Source organism: Solanum dulcamara, chromosome 4 (assembly GCF_947179165.1).
Source record: "Solanum dulcamara chromosome 4, daSolDulc1.2, whole genome shotgun sequence".
Classification (NCBI taxonomy): Eukaryota; Viridiplantae; Streptophyta; class Magnoliopsida; order Solanales; family Solanaceae; genus Solanum; species Solanum dulcamara.
Genome location: NC_077240.1, coordinates 23,794,999 through 23,817,968, shown reverse-complemented (window position 1 = coordinate 23,817,968; position 22,970 = coordinate 23,794,999). Strand labels below are relative to the sequence as shown.

Here is a 22,970-nt window from a genome sequence, read left to right as displayed (position 1 = left end):
AAAACATCCTTAAACTATATCCCAAACTTAAATTACATGCTTAAAGTATCCTTTTTGGCATAAAACATCCTCCAACTATTTGAAAGTTAACAAGTTTTATTCTTTTGTTAGATATTGTCAAAAAATAAAGGAATCCTACAAAAATATGTGCAATTCACGTGAACAAAAAGTTTTCCTACATAATTCATTACCTACTAATAAAAGCTCTTGAAAAAAAAGAATATTAAAATTCTTGAACATCATTGCTTGCTGAAACAAAAAATATTAGAAAGGAGCGAAGATATATGATTTGCTCTTCTTTTCTTTTGCCAACGAAAATAAGTTGAAGTTTAATTATCTTTACCTTCTTCAAAGTCAAATTATAGTTATATCAATAATTTTTTTGGGTGCAATCTAATTGATGTGATCAAAATTCTGATTACGTCTCGCATTCAAGTTTTTAATCAAAATTCTAATTATGTCTCTCATTCAAGTTTCATTCTTCATTATTAAAAGTGGAAGTCTCCTACAAAAACCACTTCTAGCAGATTTAGTTGAGAAGAAACATATTTCAACTAATAATTTTTTAATATTAAATCACATGAAAAATAATGAAAAAAACTGTTAATTAAAAGATTTTGCATAATCCTAAACTCAATTGCCCAAAAAGTTCACGATATTATTTTTTGAGTATCTCAGAATAATAAATACGAAGAAGTGACTTGATTTTTGTGGAATCTGTTAATTTTTTAACAAATTCTAGCAGAAGAATGAAAGTTGTTAACTTTTATATACTTGAAGGATGTTTTCTATTAAGAATAATATTTTAAGGATATAATCTAAGATTGGAGTATAGTTTAAGAATAATTTTGGCCAAAAGCTCGATTTTATTACACAAGAATATCTGGTGGTTGATTTTACAATACAGAGGATACCTATGTACCCGAATTATAATACAGCGAAGTTTCACGTAATTTACTCTTTACAACATCATTCTTATTGCTAAACAATCAAATTTTTACATTGAGGTTGGTACAGACAGAATAACAAAGAAACTTGTTCTTCTAAGAAAATTTAAAGCAAAATAAGTATTCAATATCAGACCCTTTAAAAATGTCCCCGGGTGCATGTTGAGTCGTCCAAAAATAGTGTATTTTTGGAGAAACCGCCACGGGTGTAACAACATTTTGAAGAGTCCGAGCAACATAGTTCAGTATCATTTGAGACATGTTATGCACCTTTAGTTAGATTTCTGATCCAGCAACATTTTCAAGTATTTCTCCACATAATCCAGGCCACACTGTGTCTTCACAACGGGTAATATGGCGGGGATGTCCAGGTAGAACTCTGAAACAGATCCGTCAAGCTTGTCCCATAGTGTGAGTTGTTCACGTGCTGCTTTAATGGCTGCTCGTGTTGCACAATGGACGCTAGCTGCCAGAAGTAATGGTGGCTCACCAGATGCTGCAAATAAGTATTCATATTAAGATTCAAAGGTTTGTATGTAGAAAGACGGTTCCAGGATTTGAAGTTTAATTATGTATTCATATAACAACCTCAAGTTAGTATATACAATAATAACTAGATTCACAATCAACTGTTTTGTTTTATTTCCTTTAATTTAGTTCTTTATAAATAGTGACGTAGTCTTTTATTTTCAATGCAAAAAACAATGTAATGAATCAATATAATGAGTTTTGTTTATTTTCTTGATTCCATTCCATAACACTATTCATGGCATCCGCAGTTATAAACGAACAAGCATAGAACTCGAGAAACCTGTTCGACTGAAGGGACAGGAAAGGAAAAGAAGAAAGAAGTATACCTTTGGACGAGAGAACACGTTTTTCATGATGTCCACTGTTTAACACATGAACATTGAAATTTCGAGGTATGGTGTCAATCGTTGGGATCTTGTATGTCCATGTGCAATTTGAGACCATTAACCCGTCTTCGTTTGTAAGATACTCTTCGTGCATGAAAAATCCGATTCCTTGAACGAAAGCCCCTTCAATCTGCAAGGAATAGAAAAAAACAATTGCCACTATTTTGAACTATCTTGTGATCAAGGATTAAATAGTTCTGAAGTTTGAATAACAAGCTCGAATGCATGATCTACGACGTAGGGAAGAACCTGTCCCATATCAACAGCTGGATTCAAGCTCTGCCCGCAGTCATAAATAATATCCGACTGCAAAATGGTAGTCTCTCCGGTCAGAATATCAATCTCCACCTGCAAAAAATAATAATTATTGGTTACTTAGCCATATGAAAATATTGGCTGCAAAATGGTCCACAATCAGAGTTCCGGCCAAGAGTTGTGCACTCATAGATATTCAAGATGTCTTGGTGGTGAAATGGTAGGCGGTAGACACATAAGACTCAAAATCTTTTGCTAAAGAGCATGGAGGTTCAAGTCCTCTTCAAGGTTGAACATTTTCAATAAGAGAGGTCGGATCAAATCAGTAATAGTATACCGATTCGATCCTAGCTTTTGGAATTGGAATAAATTTGGCAGTGGATTGCGAACTCTTGGTGATCTTCTCTATGTCCGCTTTAAAATAGCAGACTGAAGCAGGGAATGTTACCAAGACATGGATGACGGAACCAGAAAAGTGACAGAAATAACAAGTTTACCTCACTGACAGCAGCGCCGAAGTTTAAATAACTCATGGAACCAGATTCTGGTACATAATAAGAATTTGCTGCTAAGTTTACTGATTTCATTTGTGCCTGCAAAAAGAAGGGGGTGAGTCGGAGAGAAAGAACTGCAGACTCAGATACTTAAAAGACGAGCAAGAGTGGCTAATGGATTTAAATTAACAAATTATTTCCAAGCTACACAGGCAATTAGTTCAATATGGTTACAAAGCTACAGTCGTGCAATTAATGACTGAATGGGTCGTTACATCTTCCTCCATTCCCTTTATGTGAATCAATTTGTTATGGTCTTCAAATTGAATTCAACACTAAGAAATTCATATTCACCTGTGGAGCAGATTTCAACTAATACTTTGCAGTATTTTATCCTGTGACTAATTAAATTTAACATCGTTGGTATCATGAGTTCTGTTTGGACACGACGACATGTTAAGAACAAGGTAATCATTGATGATAACACATTGCCTGCAAAGAGGAAATCTCAAAGAATACAAATTAACTGCGACAGCAAAAACCAGCACGGAAAAGCAGAAGTTACTGACTGTGACAATGTGAAAAGGGGGTAATATAGTGGGAAACAAACCTGGCGAATTAGCGTTGGCCAATCAACAGAGACATTTTGTTCCTGCAACTGTTTCTTAAGAGGAGTCAGCCTTTCAACCAAGACATTACAGCAAAGTCTAATAGCTTCACAGCTTGATTCAGATGTAGTGCTCCCGGCTGTATACCCGCCTTGCACTATGCTTAAGGTGTCTGCTTGTATGACTCGTACTTTTTCCACAAGGTCATCGGCCCAACTACTTTCGATTAAACCAAGAGCATAGGAAGTCATCTGCTTAACCTTTGTCCATAGCCCTTGGCCAATCTCAATCCCTCCAACCTCTACAACGATTGATCCGTCTTGCAGAATACTGACTTTCCCTGGTTTCGGTCGTTGTATAGCTTCATACACGATTGGCATTCGAGAGATACCCCTTTTCTTCCATGTGTTTTTCTGGTTGAATTGTTCGTTCATCTTACTTCGTTGAAAAAAGCTTGAGGACACAGCCAGCTTATCCATGATACTAGGCAATGTATATTCTCCTACTGATACAATGTTATCATAGAACAAATTAAGGCTTTCAAATGTATGAACATTTTTATTTCTGACTGAGTCCACCTCCATTGACAGTGAACTCGATACATGCTCTATTATAGCTTCGGCAATATAAGATCCTTGCACCTCCCCAGGGGCCCGCATAGCCGATTTGCTGGTAAGATTTGTCTTGCATAGTTTTACATTGAAAGATAAGGCACCCCAATCATATTTCTTTAGTGCTTTAATCAAATTTAATGGTAGCATGGAGCTTATATCTTCTGAGATCCCAGAATTTATCAATAGATCAAGATGTAATGCTGTGATCTTTCCGCTTGACTTGAATCCTACACTATATGTTACTTTCATTGGGTGTCTTCCTCCTGTCATTATCATGTCACTGTTCCGGTTGACATATATCCTGACAGGTCGCCTTAACTTGTATGCTGCAAGTGCACAGGCTGTGGAGACCTAAAATCATACATAAACTTTGACATCAGAGTCAAGAAAATTTTACAAATTAACACTATAGAAGATAAACTAATAATGTTCCAAACATAATTATGTAGATTGTAAATTTTTTATTATTATCTTGTTCTATATACTCACAGGCATTGCTCTGATTGCCTTGCCCCCAAATCCACCTCCGACCCTTCTTGTAATTACACGGATATTGTGTTCAGGAATACCAAGACAAGTGGCGATCACAGTATGTGCGCTCTCAGGGCACTGACTTGAAGTATAAACAACCATGCAGTTGTCTTCATCTGGAATTGCAAGGGCAGTCTGTGTCTCCATATAAAAATAGTACTCGGAACCGAGTCTTACCTGGAAATTATTGCTAAGAAATTCAATAAGTAAAAAAATTGAACCTTTAACATACATTAAGTTAGACATGCTAGATCACCATCGAGGAATCAAAATTTGGGATGTTGAAGTGTGTGACCATCTCATCTAACAGCTTGAGAACACTTTTATTTACTTAATTATATCTTCGACATGCCCCCTCATGCTCTGACTTGATTTTTTTAATTTTATGAGCCAAGCATGTGGAAATTCTTTTTAATAATGGGTGGCGGTGAGATTAGAACCTAGGACATGCGTTCTGATACCATGTTTAGGTGTGTGATCGTCTCATCTTAAATCCTAAGTTATTAAGAGAGAGATTCTACAACAAGGGAAACCATTGAAACAAACGTGAACAGTAGAGAAATAGAAAGTACCTCAGTGGAGAGAATCTTGTGATCAGCTTCAGCCATTCCTTTCGCGAAATCACCAACCTGTTTTGGATATAGAAATGGCGGGATTTCGATAAAGCTAGATTTTTCAACAGCATCCTCAACGGTTAAAATGGGAGAATCTATATTTGCAGTGTCGTATTCAACTAGGGCCGTTCTTGCAGCCACATCAGCAGACCTCTGACTGTCAGCAACCTGTGTCATTAGAAATAGTTCAAAATTCCTCTGTATTGAAGTGCATGAGAAATTAATATGTCATAGAACACAGTTCCAGCAGAAGGAAACTTTAAGTGCTCACCACAACTGCAATTCTGTCACCAGCACATCGGACAAGATCATCTGCAAATAAGGGCTCAGGATCAAACATTGTAATGACTCCTACATTTGCCCCTCCACTTGGGATATCTTTAGAAGTAATAACAGCAGTGACTCCATCTGTTAATTGATTAGACTCAAGCTGGATTCCCTTTACACCTGCTAATGGTTTCGTACTGTATATAAATGCTCCATGCAGGCAGTTTGGCGGTGAAGGAATGTCATCTATATAAACAGCTTCACCTGGACAATAGTATATAAAGCAGTGCATTTGAAGTTCAGAATGTCGCAGACACAAATTTATCATTTAAAATAATATGAAGATTAACTATTTTGTGTTGGTAAAATAAAAGCATGGTGGAAGGAATACATGGTAACGATGGCAACAAAGGAGAAGAAATGACCAAAAAAACTAGTCTAGAAAAATACTGAACCATTTTCAGAGAAAAAAGAACTTCTAAACAAAAGCGCAAGAATCGTCTCAAATGGAAAATAAATGACAAGGGAGGAAAAAAGACTGATGAGGAAATTTACAACCAAAATACAAGTTCAGCTGAAAATGTATTAAATTCAAAGAATGGTAACCATCAGCCTACCGTAACTCTATTTAACTACAGTAGAATGGTAACAATCAGCCTACTATAACACTATTCTTCTGCAACACAGTAAACTTCTATCTCATATCTCCTAGATAGATTTTCCTTCCTTCCTTCTTGTTTCTTTACTTGTGTATTTTCAATTCAAATTGATGAAATAAACGTCCACCACACGAGTTAGGGGACCAGGTCCCTTGACACAGTCAGAATGCTCAAGTTAGGTACAAAAGGTAAAATGATACACAATGTTTACGTGGAAAACCCCCTTGCTCAAGGGAGGAAAAACTAGGACCTGTCCCACAGGGTTTCACTACCAATGTCACTAAGATGCAAGAACAAAGTAGTCTATTACAACTTATTGTAACTAGACACTAACCCTCTCCACCCCTTGGCTTGCAATACCGCTATTAGAAGACTTTGAGCCTAAGCAATACTTCTATTGCCCACTGCACAAACTAACTCTAGTTAGTGCAGACTTCAACAATACACCACGGCTAACTTTAGCCACCAACTAAGCAATACCTCTATTGCCCACTACCCCAACTAATTCTAATTGACATAGACTTTAAACACACCCTTCAAAGCTAACTCTAGCTATGAACTCGATGACAAGAAGTGTAATATGAAATGATCAATGTTCCTTTATAGCATAGGAACTGATCTTACAATATTTAGCACATAAGACACAACATTACAACAAAGCAACAACCTAAAAATTATTCTTCAAAAGAAGCTCGATCAAGTCCCTTGCTGCTTTGAGGAAGTTGTTCTTCCTTGAGAGAAAATAATTGCTTGTATATTCTTGATGTGCAAAAACTAATGTTTTTTTTTTCATAATGTTCTCTTAATAAGAGAGACAAAAAAACATGGGAGCTACGCATGGCCTGAGGTCTGCTGACCTTTCTGCTCCTCTGCTGCCGTGTCCATACCCACTACAACTTTTTGCAGCTTTACAGCTATAGTCCACCTTTTTGTTTTGGACAGATATAACTCATAGGACCAGGTCCCGTAGTTTGTTCACTCATCAAACCCAATGTGCACCTCTACTGCTGTGCCCACTTACCTCTGCAGCTTTTGCAGTTTTATAATTGTAGTCCACTTTCTTATTCCGGACAAACGTTACTCATAGAACCAGGTCCCATAATGTGTTCACTCATCAAACACACATGTGCACCTCTGCTGATGAGCCCACTTACCTCTGCAGCTTTTGGAGCTTTACAGCTGACTTCCACTTCCTGTCTTGGGCCGACGTTACTCATGGAACCAGGTCCCTCTACCAGATCTCATAGTTTGTTAAATCATCAAAACACAAGTATAACATTTTTTCCCTTTTTGATGATGAAAAACTATATCAAGTTTGTTCCCTCTTTTCGATTATTGTCACTTCTCGTATATTCCCCCTATCAGTATGCACCTCTTTTCTCCCATGTCTCTCTTTGCATCATTCATTGTACAATTGTTTGTTAAATCATCAAAACCCAAGATACATCAGAAAAGTCAGCTATCAATTTCACAAAATATACTATGTTTCTTGAACCCCCCAAAAATATTGTCACATGCGTGTTGGATCCTCAAAAAATGCATAGATTTTGGAGGATCCTACACACATCCAATGATACTTTGAACAATCCGAGCAACGTAGTAATATAAATCACATATCATAAAAATGGAATGTCCAGAGGATCCCTGAAGAAACAAAAAGACTTGGGAAGGGACAAGTTTCCATATGTGTACCGATCACAAGCATCTTTGCGTGAAACGGGATGCTTTGTGCACCGGACTTCCCTATTTAAAACTGAATTAACTATAAATTTAATCATTGTAACACTCGTAGTCATTTTAATAAGTATACTTTGTCCATAACTACTTGTATCTCAGAAAAGTCATCAGTGTCAAAGCCGGAAAAAAGGGTACAGAGCACAAAATGATATAAAATATTAAAAGGAGAAACAAACCAGAAGCTTGCATGGAAGCTCCGACCTTCTTCATTGGTTCACCTACTGGATAGTACTCAGTACTTGATTCAACAACCTGCTTAGCAGAAGATAGTAGTGTTTGTTTTCGCCCCTGACTGATGCAACCATCTTTACTACTTTTGAAAACTTCCTTGACCGAGATGTCATTAATTCCATTGAGTAAACAACCAGAAATAGCAGAATGAGCATCAGTGAAGGGATAAAGAAACTCAAAAACATAACTGACAGCCAAGCTTGATCTGTACTCAGGGTGCAAAGTGCCATCTTCTGGTATCACTGATAGTTTGACTAATTTAAGTGCTTCATATAAAACATGTACGTTTAACATTTTCCCGGTTAGATATTCCTCTACCTTTTTAGCCCTTGTTGCATATTTTGTGCCATAAGCACCAAATGCCAACTGAATATTGTTTATCAGGAAGCCGTTCTGGCAGAGAGAAACATCAGCCTGGAAAGCAGCATTTACATATGCCAATGCATTTCCATGAGGTCGTGGAGCAGCACGATAGGTTTCAAACAAAAATTTAGAATTTTGATCTTTCTTAAATGGGATCGAAATACTTAGAAGCACAATCCTCGAGTCTAGTGGTGGTCTCGATAATAAGTCCTCCCATGTGAGCTTTTCAAGTCCATGACAAGTTATCAAGGTAACAGTAGCACAAAGCCCGAGAAATAATGTAGCAATATCTGAAGGAAAACCATTCTTCTGTGCCATAACCAAATTTCCTCCCACACTAGCAGAGTTTCTAACAAATGGCGAAGCAATCTTCTCCAAGTGGTAAGCCAGTTTATCGGACACTAACTTCCCATATGAACCAAAATTGATTTTACTTTCCTCTTTCAAGAATGAAATGAATGTAGAGATAGTCACCGTTGCTCCAACTTCAATGCCCGTCTGATCTCTTTTGATGATTGAGAGTTCAGGGACATGCCTGAGATCAACGTAATGATCATATCGTTGAGTTTCCTTATAATAACCAGTGCCGGTATTACCAACGACAAGTTTAAAGCTTGCACCATTTTCCGTCACATTGGAGTTTAACAAGCTCCGTAGCTCCTCAATGGAAACAGGACTGTACCAAGGGTACCTTGAGGAGTCCAAAATCATGGTGGATTCACTTTTCAAGAACTTGGGATATGTACTAACATTCTTGGTTGGATCATAGGGAGGTAATTTACTTACTTTCATTTCCTTGGAATCTCCCTTTTTCCAAAAAGAATTGAACCCCAAATCCTCTATGTCAATATCAGCAGCAAAAGTCTTGCAGGCATCAGCAATGGGCCGGTATCCAGTGCACCGACAAAGGTTCCCTGCAATGGACTTTTCAGCTTCGGATGAACTAATCCTAGAGAATCCCGGTGGAGGATCTGGCTTGTTTCCTTTATCGGCGTTGACAAGAGCAGAGAAAAATGACATACACATTCCAGGAGTGCAAAAGCCACATTGAGAAGCATGGAAACCGGCAAATCTTTCATGAATAGAGTGGAATCCATCTCTGGTGTTCCCAAGGCCTTCACTTGTAGTAATTGAACAACCATGTAAACTGCAAATAAGTGTAAGGCACGAACTCACGCTAAAATCTTCAACCTTTTTGAGCTCAGGATCATACTTCGATACCAGAACGACACAAGCCCCACAACCACCTGTAACCATACAAATAAGTTTTCTTTCTGAACCTAAATTGAGAATTTGCTACATAAATACATTAGTCTAAACACAGCAAACAAGGAAAATGATTATTACATCTCAGGTTCGAGTATTGAGAACTAATTGTTTCAACTCCCAATTAACCAGAAGAAATAAGAAAATGAATTTCATAAAGTAGTTCACTATGAAACAAAAAAAGCCATTTACTTCATATTAAAAAAGAAAATAAAAAGCTTGCAACCGCAAATTAAGAGAAACCATTCATTTTTTATTTGAAAGATTTCATTGCCTGAAACCTTCAAGAAACCAGAATCCAATGGCCTGACCAATCCATTACAGCGCTCTGTACTAAAGATGACCCTACATTTAAGACTTGAACCCGAGACCTCTATTTGAAGATTTTAAAACCCTTACTGTCCCATCATATCCTTCGGTGGTCACAAAACACTTGGGAGTAGAATTTAGTTATGCACAGGAGCCAAAAAACTAAAAAGAATTCCTGATAAGTCATCAAAACTGAATAAGAAAAAGGAGAAGGCAAAGTACCACTTGAAATAGGTGAAATCACAATGACATAACTTACCTTTAACACACTCTAAGACTTATATAACCACTCACATGATGGATAAGAGATGTTTTACACTCACCTCCACATCATGTCAGCGCCATGTCAATAAACATCAAATGTAATTTGATTCTTTCTCCTTCATTACCATCACTACACAACCACATAACCACTAAACCCACTATTTCAACCATTAAAACTTATAGCAATCACCGTGAAAATTATAACTGTTAAAATTGACAAGATTCTAGATAAATTAATATAGCAACTTGGTAGGTGAAAGTTTGCTACACTTTGACATCTTGACACAATGTGATGTCATGGATGACATCAAGAACAAGAATTTGACGTCATCTTCAAGAGCGAGAATTTATTCCTATAAATAGGTAGCTCTTGATTCATTTGTAACACACCTCTCATCACATCTCTCACTTGTCTTCTCATATTCTAAGGTATTTATAAAATACATTAGAAGAGAAGAGAATTGATAGAACAATTCTCTTAGATGTATTTGAGATCTCTCCCCTTTCTTTGTTAATATAAAGACAGTTGTTCTTTGGTGGACGTAGGATCATTCTGATCCGAACCACATTAAATATTGTTGTTCTTCCTTATTCTTTATATTTTCACGATTACGCTAACAATTGATATCAGAGCTAAGGTTCTATCTGAGTATGCTCTGTGTTTGCAACACAGTCTAAACTAACACATCAGAAAAGGATTACTTTGGTTTTCTGTATTTTCAAATACTTTGTAGTAGAAGAGGAAGAACAAGTAAAAACAATGAGTTCCATGAAATTTAAAATTGATAGATTTAGTGGGTGCAACAACTTTAATATCTAGAAAATCCAAATAATGGCGTTACTGCGGAGGGAAGGTTCAATCCATATTATTAACGGAAAGTACTCCGATACTACATCGATTTTCGACAAGGAAAAAATTAAAGGAGATGCATTAAGTGTAATTCAACTATCCCTTGCACCTAACGTACTTTGTGAAGTAAGTACAAGTACCGAGGAGACGGCCAAACAATTATGGGAAAGGCTGGAAGGGCTTTACCAAGACTGGTCGATTACAGCGGGGATGTTGTTACAACGACGTCTTCACATATTTAAGATGGAGTCAGGTACTTTGTTGCAAAACCATCTATATGCATTCAATAAACTTTTGATGGACTTATAGATTGCCAGAATTAAGAACGATGAGGAGATGCTTGCATGTTCTTTGCTATTTTCATTGACTTCAAAATATCGTGATATTGATAATTCAATGATGTATAGAAAGGCGCCTATCACTCTTGAGCAAGTGCGGTAAAAACTTAACTCTTGTGATGTGCGGAGGCATTTTGAAGGAGACAAAGATGATGAAACTGGTGGGCTCTTTGTGAGAGGTCGTACTAGCCAACAGGGAAAGAGAAAATCAAAGCATAGATCAGAGACTCATGTGATTAAGAAGAATGCGGAGTGTTGGAGATGTCACAAGAAAGGACACTTTGAACGAGATTGTCCTATGTCAAAATCTAAAAAAAAAACGAGTGCATCCATTATTGAGTAGGTACATAATTCTGATGATAAATATGTACTAGCAACACCATGCAATAGTGGAGTCTATGACAACAAATGGGTGTTAGACTCAGGTTGTACTCTGCATATATCATTCCGAAGAGATTGGTTCAGCAGCTATGAGACAAGTGGAGGAACTGTAGTAATGGGAAATAATGCAACTTGTAAAATAGTTGGCATTGGTTCAATTCGGGTTCGCTACCATGTTGGAATCGTGAAGACTATTACAAAAGTCTGTCATGTTCCTAATCTAAAGAAGAATTTGATCTCCCTGGATACTATAGATAAACAAGGCTACAAGTACATGAGCGAAGAAGGTACAATGAAGGTGGCTAAAGATTCTTTAGTCATGTTGAAGGCCAAGCTGGAGGATGGCCTCTACACATTAGCAGAAAGCACCGTTGTTGGCTTTGTTAATGCATCTACAGTGCAGCAATTATCTTATGATGACAAAACAAGATTATGGCACATGATGTTGGGCCATATAAGTGCATGAGGACTGGAGATGTTAAGCAAATGAAACCTTTGAATAGTGAGAAGATCAGCACACTTGAATTTTGTGAGAAATGGGTCCTAGGGAAGCAGAAGAAGTCAGTTTCAGCACCGGCAAGCACAAGACGGGAGGAGTACTAGACTACATCTATTTCAGATTTATGGGGTCCCTCCCAGCTTCCATCGAAGGGATGAAAGAGGTATCTTCTCGCATTCATTGATGATTTTTTACGAAAGGTTTGGGTGGGTTTCTTGAAGGAAAAAAATGATTCTTTTGAAGCATTTAAAGAATGAAAGATTTTAGTTGAGATTTTTAAGCATTTAAAGAATGAAAGATTTTAGTTGAGAATCAAATGGAGAGAAAAATCAAGTATCTTCGCACATACAATAGCTTGGAGTTTTTCAGTGAAGAGTTCAATAATTTCTGCAAGGTTCATGGGATCGCAACACATAAAATGTTTAGGCACACACCACAGCAGAATGGAGTTGCTGAGAGGATTAACAAAGCTCTTGTTGAGAAGGCTCACTGTATGCTCTTACAAGCCAAAATGTCCAAAGTGTTTTGGGCTAAAGTAGTTCACACTGCTTCTCATATTGTCAATTAATCTCCAGCATCAATGATTGACTTTAAGACTCCGAATGAGGTATGGTCAGGTGAACCCTCTAATTATTCATACCTGCGAATATATGGGTTTCTAGCTTATTATCATGTTAATGAAGGAAAGCTTGAACCTAGGGCTAAAAGGCCATATTCGTAGTGTATGTAGATGGAGTAAAAGGGTACAAACTTTGGTGTTTGTCTTTACTCAAATTTGTAGTTAGTAGAGATGTTATCTTTGATGAATCCTCTATACTTGATCTTCATAAAGTTTCTGTAGAATTATCAAGAAACAAGAACAACGAGGAGGTGGAGCTACCAATAGAGCTTACCAAGGAAAAGGATCAAGTGACTCAAGTTGATGAGTCAAAAGATGCAGATCTTGAAGAACATGATGTCAAGGTTACCAATTGAGAAGGGAAGGGACAAAAGTCAGATATGAAAACCGATACGTCTTATAGAGAAAGAAAATCTAATTGCATATGCGTTCATAGTTGCAGAAGAAGAGATTAAAGATCTCGATCCCTCCTCGTATGTTGAAGCAACCTCTTGCAAGGATGCTGCACAATGGTGGTTAGCTATGATGGAAGAGATGGAGTCTCTTCACAAAAAATGAGACATGGGTCTTAGTTAAAAGGCCAAATAGGAAGAGAACAGTTAGATGCAAATGGGTCTACAGAAAGAAAAAAGGTATTCCAGAAGTGGAAGATGCAAGGTTCAAGGCGAGATTGGTTGCAAAAGGTTTCAGTCAGAATGAGGGAATTGACTATAATGAAATCTTTTCTCCAATCTTGAAACATAGCTCAATTCTAGTGCTACTAAAATTGGTTGAACAATATGATTTGGAGCTTCAACAACTTGATGTCAAAGTTGCTTTCTTACATGGTGATCTAGAAGAGACAATCTATATGGATCAGCCTGAAGGTTTCCTAGCTGAGAGAAAAGAAGATCATGTATGCCAACTGAAGAAGTCTTTGTATGGTTTGAAACAATCCCCTAGACAATGGTACAAGAGGTTTGATGCATACATGACTATACATGGATTCTCGAGGAGTGCATTTGATAGTTGTGTGTATCACAAGAAGATGTCTGGCAACTCTATGATTTATCTATTATTGTATGTTGATGATATGCTTATTGTTGCTAACAACATCATAGAGATGAATATTTTGAAGAAACTATTGAGCAAGGAATTTGACATAAAGGATTTGGAAGCTGCAAAGAAAATTCTTGGAATGGAGATTTCAAGAGAAGATGGTGTAGTACATCTTTCTCATAATAGGTACATCGAAAAGTTTCTTAAGAGATTCAATATTCATATGAGCAAGTCTGTAAGTACACTGTTAGCTTCTCATTTTAAGCTTTTAGGGTTCCAAATGCCTCAGTCTATGGATGAGGTAGAGCATATGTCAAAGGTTCCTTATGCTAGCGAAGTTGGTAGCATTATGTATGCTATGGTGTGCACACGTCCAGATATTGCTCAATCTTTAAGTGTGATAAGAAGGTACATGGCCAATCCAGGAAAACAGCATTGGGAAGCTATTAAATGGATATTGAGATATCTCAAAGGAGCTTCTGATGTTGGCCTAACCTTTTGGAAAAGTGAAGGTATTTCAGTTTTTGATTCTGTGGATTCTGACTATGTAGGGGATCTTGATAGAAGAAGATCCACAACCAGATACATCTTTACTCTCGTTGGCAGTGCCGTCAGTTGGAAATCGACTTTACAGCAATTGTTGCTCTGTCTACAATAGAGGCAGAATATATAGTAGCAACAGAGGCAGTAAAAGAAGCTATCTGGTTGAAAGGTTTGGTGGCAAAATTGAGTTTGGTTCAACTGGAATCAACTTTATGATGTGATAGTCAAAGTGCTATTCATTTTATTAAAATCAGAGATTTCATGAGTGCACCAAATATATTGATGTCAGATTCCATTTCATTCTAGATGTCATTGAAGAGGGAGCTATCAAGGTCGAGAAGGTTATCACAGACGATAATGTTGTAGACATGTTGACCAAGATAATCCCGCTTGCTAAGTTTGCACAGTGCAAGGACTTGACGGGAGTATGCATCAACTGATGCAACTCTGGGAGAACAACTGCTAGGTGGAGCTAGTGTGTTCAACAAAGGCTTAATTCTTCTTGTTTCTTACAACAGGATTGCCTAGTAATCTTAGAAGATTTGGTCGGAGTTGTTCATACACATGCTTAGAATGCAAACCATGGTGGAGATTGAAAGAGTTGAGGTTGAAGACAAAATCAAAAGTTGTTAAGAGAAAGTTGAAAATGGAGAATCTTGCCAAGGTGCAGATTTGTTAAAATTGACAAGATTCTAGATAAATTAATGTAGCAACTTGGTAGGTGAAAGTTTGATAAACTTTGATATCTTGACACAATGTGATGTCATGGATGATATTAAGAACAAGATTGTGATGTGATGGATGACATCAAGAGCAAGAATTGATTCCTATAAATAGGTAGCTCTTGATTCATTTGTAACACACCTCACATTACATCTCTCACTTGTTTTCTCATATTCTAAGGCATTTGTAAAATACATTAGAAGAGAAGAGAATTGATAGAACAATTCTCTTAAATAAAATAAATCTCATAAAACTTGATCCAAAATTTTCATTGAAGAAACTACCCAAAATTTGGAAATGGAGAACTAAAGCGGAACTGAAGATAATGGATGTTATTTCGATGGGGAACTGAAGAGGGGTGGAGTTGGGGTATGATGATGGATAGCTAAAGAGGGGAGGATAATTAAAAAATCTATTTTTGAAAGACAAAAATATATGTTCCCGTTAAACTTATCCCGAAAAGATATATACATGTTTAAATTATCATAACAATTTATTATACATCATTATTATTTAAAAGTAAATTTATTTCTCTTTAAAACTAATGTGGCAAACAAATAAAATAAAAATAAAAAATAAGCTCGTAGATAAAAAATTAAAAATAAAAAAATAAATTAGAATCCTCTTTCCAACCCCACCCCCATCTCCACACCTCCTCTTCTTCGCATCCCACCCACTTCTTTTTCATTCTTTATTTTTCATCAAAATTATTTACAACTCAAATTTTCGATTAGTTGCCTCAGGCTATCATCATAAAGGTTGACATCAGCCACATGTTTCTAACTTACACCATTAGTTCAATACAAGCAAGTACTATTCTTCATTTCGTGCAACTTTTTTTCTATTCGCATTTAGGTTAATTTCATAGATTTGTTAGTGAATAATTAAATTTTATCTAGAAAAGTTTAATTATTAGAAAATATTAAGTTTAATTATTAGAAAATAGTAATCTTTTGAAATTATAATTGAACGATAACATCAAATATGAAAATTTTTACTAAAGGAATAAGCTGAAAAAACATTTTTGATATCATAAATAAATTCTTAAGTTATAATTAGGTGATTTCGGTTGATTGTTTCTATCTTTTTTTATTTTTTGGCTTTATTAAAGAAATTTTGGTTGTAAATCAATTTTTGAGTTTGATGGTGATGGCAACTTTATGAGTTTGGTGATGTTTGGGTGGCCGGTGACAAAAAAGAGAAAATTAAAGGTGGTGAACAAGAAAAAAATGATATTGATAATAGTGGTGGTGATATTTGGTGATAGGTGGAGAAGAAGAAGAATTGAAGGTGATATGGTGGTGGTGAAGAACAAAAAATGATAATGGAGGTGACCGAACATGATTTTTTCGGTGAGATGGGAGATGGAGTGGGTAAGATTTAATGATGAAGAAGATATAATTATTACAAAATTTTAATAATTAATTAGAGATTAATTAGTGTAAAATATAGTTAACAAAAGAAAAGTTAATTAATAAAAAAAAGAAAACAAAAAAGATATAAAAATAATTTCTGACATAGAGTTAATGTAGTGCTAATGTGGCAGGAAGAATTGTTGGGGGAGGAAGCACCACAACTAAAGTTTGATATGACAATAAATATGAAAATAAATTGGACACGAGAATTTTATGTGGAAACCCCTCTAACTGATAGAGGGGAAAAACCACGGGGTAGAAGGATTTTATTATTAAAATATGGAGTACACTGCTCTCAAATACAAGGAGAAAACAACAATTAACACTTCTCTCTTGTAAAAGGAACAACTACTAAAGAGGACACTCAGGACTATAATATTTATCTTGGTGTATAACTCTCTTTGTATTCTTACTCTCTCTTTCTGGGATGGGATAAATGAGGGCAAGAGGTCCTCTATTTATAAGAAACTAGACATGTGTAAAATCCGCGTATTGCACCTCCCTTTTTGACTACGCGTTCAAAACGCGTTTTGTTCCCTTTTTGACTACGCGTTCAAAACGCGTTTTGTTGACTACGCGTTCAAAACGCGTTTTTGACTATCTTGCATTCATTTAATAAAGGTGTGTAATAAATTATCATGCTAATTTAATCATGTATTCAATATATATTCAATTTTTCGGGACAAGTTTAGAGGGATAATCAATGCCTTTTTCCTATTTTTTTTTTAAAAACTGAGCTTTACTTTAAGTTGCACTCTTTATATGTTACCTAAATCAATTTCTTAATATGCAGATTTTTCTTTTCTTATTAGTGCTCTACTGCTCTCAGCCCAGGCACAACAACAACAATAACAACAACAACAACAACAACAACAACAACCCAGTGAAATCCCACAACATGGGGTCTGGGGAGGGTAGAATGTACGCAGACCTTACTCCTACCAAGGTAGGACGGCTGTTTCCTGGAGACCCTCGGCTCAGTAAAAGCATAAATGCATAAAAAAAAATGTTAGATAAGAATAGAAAATTAAAAGCTTTATGAGAAAAACAACAAGCAAATAACGAATAGCTAACAAATAAATACAAATAACTAAATACTAATAACAAATAACGATTAAATAAATAATGAAAACGTCACAGGTACAATTGAGTAATTAAAGAATAGAAAGTAATAAATAATAACAGAAATAACAGAAATCAGAAGTCAAAGCGCAAGAGATCGTAATGCACTACTACACCTATAAATAGAGAAAAATAACGAGACTATGAACTAGCCTTCTACCCTAATGTGGGTCCTCCACACCCTCCTATCTAAGGTCATGTCCTCCGTAAGCTGTAACTGCGCCATGTCCTGTATAATCACCTCTCCCCAATACTTCTTCGGCCTACCCCTACCTCTTCTGTAACCATCCATGGCTAGCCTCTCACACCTCCGCACTGGGGCATCTGTGTCTCTCCTCTTCACATGTCCATACCATCTCAGTCGCATTTCCCGCATCTTGTCTTCCACCGAGGCCACTCCTACCTTGTCCCGAATAGCCTCATTTCTAATCCTGTCGCTCCTGGTGTGCCCACACATCCATCTCAGCATTCTCATCTCAGCAACTTTCATCTTTTGAATGTGAGAAGTCTTAACTGGCCAACACTCCGCCCCATACAGCATAGCCGGTCTAACCACCACTTTGTAGAACTTGCCCTTAAGTTTTGGTGGCACATTCTTGTCACATAGCACTCCGGAAGCGAGCCTCCATTTCATCCACCCTACCCCAATACGATGTGTGACATCATCGTCAATCTCCCCGCTGCCTTGCATGATAGACCCAAGATACTTGCAACTACTTCTCTTTTGGATGGCCTGAGCACCAAGCCTAACTTCAACGCCAACCTCCTGAGGTGTCTCACTGAACTTGCACTCTAAGTACTCTGTCTTTGTCCTACTCAACTTAAACCCTTTAGACTCCAAGGTATGTCTCCAATCCTCCAGCTTAGCGTTAACTCCGCGGCGAGTCTCATCGATCAGGACTATGTCATCCGTGAAAAGCATACACCATGGCACCGCACCTTGAATTTGTCGCGTCAATCCATCTATCACCAAGGCAAATAAAAAAGGACTAAGAGCTGATCCTTGATGCAACCCCATCACCACTAGGAAGTGCTCTGAGTCCCCTCCTACTGTCCTTACCCTGGTTTTGGCTCCCTCGTACATTTCCTTGATCACCCTAATGTATGAGCCCAGGCACAACAACAGAACAATATATGTGCAAGTAAAAAATCTAACAAAGGTTATATAGAAGAAATTTATTAAGCTAGAGAGAAGAGATAGGAGACTTTACTTAATAACTCAACACTCTTGTATCTCACTATATTGAAAATATGTAATGAGGCACCCCTATTTATAATACCAACAAATCAAATTAAACTAGAACTAGAGAATCTATTTCTATATGAACTAGGATAAATAAATTCTAACTAGACATGAATTAAAAAAATATCAAATGACTAATCCTAAACAACTTAGGATTCCTACTCTTGGTTTATTTCCAACATACCCTCCCTTAAACCAAGATCTTCAAATGAGACCATGCCTAGCATCTTCTTCAACTTTATGAACAACTCCAATTTTAATGGCTTTGTGAAAATATCAGCAACTTGTTCTTCAGTCTTGCAATATTCAACTACTATCTCTTTATCTTGAACCAAATAACGAATGAAGTGCCATTTGATGTCAATGTGTTTGCTACGGCCATGAAAAACTGAAGTTTTGTTAACTCAATTGCAAATTTACTATCACAAAATATCTTTGTAGAACTATCTTGCTTGTGTTGAAGAAATTCAAGCATCTTTCTCAACCATAATGCTTGAATAGCACTATTTGTTGCAACCATATACTCTGCTTCAGCAGTTGACAAAGCAACAACTTGTTGCTTCATTGAAGACCAAGAAAATACGCCATATCCTAAATAAAATGTATAGCCAGAAGTACTTTTTCGTCATCATAACCAGCCCAATCACTATAAGTGAATTCGACAAGACTATTATCATTAGTCTTTGAATAAAATAAGCCATTACAGTGTGTACCTTGATATATCTCAAAATTCTCTTAGCTGCTTGCAAGTGAGATTGACGCGGAGATTTCATAAATCTGCTAATTAATCCAACTCCATAAGTAATAGCATGCCTTGTAGAAGTCAAGTATCTTAGACTCCCTACCAATTTTTTTAAATATTTAGCATCAACAAAATCATGTGTGTCATCTTTAGTAAACTTCAATTTCTCTTCAACAGGACCTAAAGTCAATTTGGCTTTTTTCATATCAAACTTTTTTGAAATATCATCATCATATTTTTTTCTTTTCTTGTATTCTTGAATGAACATTCTTGCCTTAAAATCATCTACTTCTCCACTTGAGTTGTACTTGATCTTGCGTGCCTTTTCATCTTCAATTTGCCTTTTTATATGTAGTACAATAATATCGTCAAAACATAATTTTTCATACTTTTCATAATCTACAATTTTGAATGATGACTCAAAGTTGATTGTATCCTTAATATCCATAATCATGCAATTCAATTGCGGATCTAGAGCTCTAATTGTTTCTACTTCAATTTTGGATAGATCATTAAAACCTTGCTCTTGGTGAATACTTTTGCTTCTTTTATTGCTAGTTTTATCTTCAAAAGCGTCAAATAATTTTTCTTGTGAGATAATAGTGAGTATTTCTATTTCTTCTTCAATAGATTCACCTCTTATAGATCAATCATGTCTATTACATATCTCATGGCTTAAATCATTAGCCTCTATCAAAATAGCACCAGTTTCAACCAAATTATCCTTTTAGTTATTCCAAAAATTATTGGCTTATTAGATTGATCATTGTTGGAGTCTTTTTTGCAACCAAGAATATTTATACCATAGTAAAAAAAAATTAACCTCACTTCTTTTCTCCACAATTTTCAAATTCTGATCTTCTTCATAAGTCAGATTCGATGATTCTTTATTTATTTCTGACAAATTTGATGACTCTTCTCTTTCTTTTGATTGATCATCCTTTCTTTGCAATACCTCATCCACTATCACTCTATCTGTTGATTAAGATACATCTCATATATCACTAATTCATCTTCTAGATCACCAAGTCTCAAGGTATTCAGATTATGAGTAGACTCGTTATCTGTCTTTTTAGTTTGAAACTCTAAACTTAGAGAATTTAATATCTTTTTAATAACTTTAACTTTTTTTAATACTTCTCCATTGATCCTTAGACCATCGACAATTTCTTTAATTCTCGTAAAAAAATCTTTGATTGATTCTGTTGGTTTCATTTGAGCCAACTCAAACTGTCTCCAAAGCTCTTGAAGTTTTTCTCTCTTCACGTTTGTAGCACGTCGATGTGCTTTTACTAAAATTGTCCAAGCCGCCTTTGTTGATCTTTCATGCAAATATTTATTATATACATGCAATTCTAACTGGATGTAAAGGTAGAAGCGGGTCTTATAATCCAATTGTCTATTGTTCTCTAATTGTATAACTGCCTCACCAGTCAATGTTATTTCTTCGGGGGCTTCCTCGGACCCATTATCAATAATGGACCATAGTCCAACAATATTGAAAAAATTCTTCATCTATTGATACCAATTCTCAAAATTATTTTTGCCATCAAATATAAAATCGGGACAATCGATTAAATATGGAATATCCATATTCTTTGTATATGTCGAATCTCACACGAGACTTTAATAGGATCTTACACAAGCTCTGACACCAATTTGAAGGAAATAAAACCACATAGTGGAATAATAGATGTGCAAGTAAAAGACCCAACAAAGGTTATATAGAAGAAATTTATTAAGCTAGAAAGAAGAGATAGGAGACTTTACTTAATAACTCAAAACTTTTATATCTCACTATATTGAAAATATGTAATAAGGCACCCATATTTATAATACCAACAAACCAAATTAAACTAGAAGTAGAAAACATATTCCTATATGAACTAGGACAAATAAATTATAACTAGACATGAATTAAATAAATATCAAATAACTAATCCTAAAAGACTTAGGATTCCTACTCTTGGTTTATTTCCAACATACTCCGAGTCGTCGATTGAGGATCATGAGATCTCAAATTCTAATCCATCAAAGGCAAAAATATTAGGCGATCCGTCAAAATCATCAATCAGGAGTAGCTGGTACCAATGAAATTATGCATAATACATAAATTTGTCCGTTAACTTAGCCTCATTTCACATTTATACCCTTCAACTTTGGGTGTACACAAATAGACACTTAAACTTGTATAAAATTGAATAAGTAGACATACGTGCCCTATGTGACACAATACACATAGGATGCCACGTAGGAAATAAAATTATCATGTAGGATGCCACATAGGACAAATGTGTCTATTTGTTCAAGTTTTAGATAGTTAAAGTACCTACTTGTGCATTAGTAAAGTTAGAGATCATAATTACCGGGCAAAGTTAAGGATTATATTTATGTATTATACCATGAAATTAAGGTGAAGTACCCGCCCCGACTCTCGAGTTATTAAAGAAACACATAGTATAGTACTTATACATGTAACAGTGGTATAAGAAAAGAAGAATTACCTTCACCACAACCAAGTTTAGGACTCTTGAAACAAGTCTGAGAGCGCAAGAAATGAAGCAAAGTTATAGAAGGATCGATACATGGCAACTCAAACCTCTGTCCATTAACTGCAAAAATCAATGAACTCCCTTTTTTCTGTCTTTCCTCCATCAATATAACATATCTACTTTCTGAGCTGAAAAATAACAGGACAGAAAGAAAAAGCAAGAATCTTGAATTGAATTGAATTGGGTGTCCAAATACTTACTTTTTAACAAAATAATTTAAAAGCTTTTTAAATCAAGACTCTTGGCTAACTGAAACACTCAAGCAGTTAAATTGACACAGACACTTGATCAAAATCTTGTCTTTTTCTACTCTTTTTTGCTAATTTGTCAGCTGAATAATATCATAGCTGGAAGAAAAAGCAAGAATCTTGAATTGATTTGGGTGACTAATATGCTTGCTTTTACACACAAATATATGTATATAATTTCTGAGCTGAAAAATTTGAGGACTCGAAGAAAAAGCAAGAATCTTGAATTGAATTGGTTATCCAAATACTTGCTTTTTTAACACAAAAGCTTGTTAAATCAAGACTCTTTGGCTAGCTGAAACACTCAAAGCAGTTAAGTTGACACAGACCCTTTATCAAAATCTTGTCCTTTTCTACTTTTTTTTCTTTCTAATTTGTCAGCTGAAAAATTTGAGAGCTGAAAAAGCAAGAATCTTGAATTGAATTGGGTGTCCAAAAATACTTGCTTTTACACAAAAGTGTGTGCTACATGCACAATATAGTCAACAAACAAAGTACGTAATACTTCATTCATTTCAATTAGAATGATATATTTTTCTTTTTAGAGTCGGTTTGGATGGACTTATTTTAAATAACTTATA

General features: G+C 35.9%; 1 protein-coding gene across 1 annotated transcript; it reads right to left on the bottom strand.

Moving 5' to 3' along the window:
- Window positions 1-958: 958 nt before the first annotated feature.
- LOC129887027 (abscisic-aldehyde oxidase-like) lies at window positions 959-22,244 on the bottom strand. The gene is made up of 10 exons (XM_055961966.1): window positions 22,094-22,244; window positions 7,820-9,484; window positions 5,252-5,511; window positions 4,939-5,148; window positions 4,325-4,543; window positions 3,224-4,186; window positions 2,617-2,712; window positions 2,114-2,212; window positions 1,805-1,994; window positions 959-1,443 (listed from the first exon to the last, which is right to left on the bottom strand). Exons 1-10 carry the CDS (start codon window positions 22,242-22,244, stop codon window positions 1,220-1,222), a joined length of 4,077 nt encoding a protein of 1,358 aa, XP_055817941.1. The 3' UTR covers window positions 959-1,219.
- Window positions 22,245-22,970: the final 726 nt, after the last annotated feature.

What these genes read in the sequence shown, in the direction of transcription:
- LOC129887027 (XM_055961966.1), bottom strand. Translation starts at nt 22,244, where the DNA reads ATGGAGGAAAGACAGAAAAAAGGGAGTTCATTGATTTTTGCAGTTAAT. An exon ending in ACAAGATTCTCTCCACTGAG is followed by an intron (nt 4,544 to 4,938) that starts GTACTTTCTATT and finishes AATAATTTCCAG; the next exon opens with GTAAGACTCGGTTCCGAGTA. An exon ending in TCGGCGCTGCTGTCAGTGAG is followed by an intron (nt 2,213 to 2,616) that starts GTAAACTTGTTA and finishes TATTTTTTGCAG; the next exon opens with GTGGAGATTGATATTCTGAC.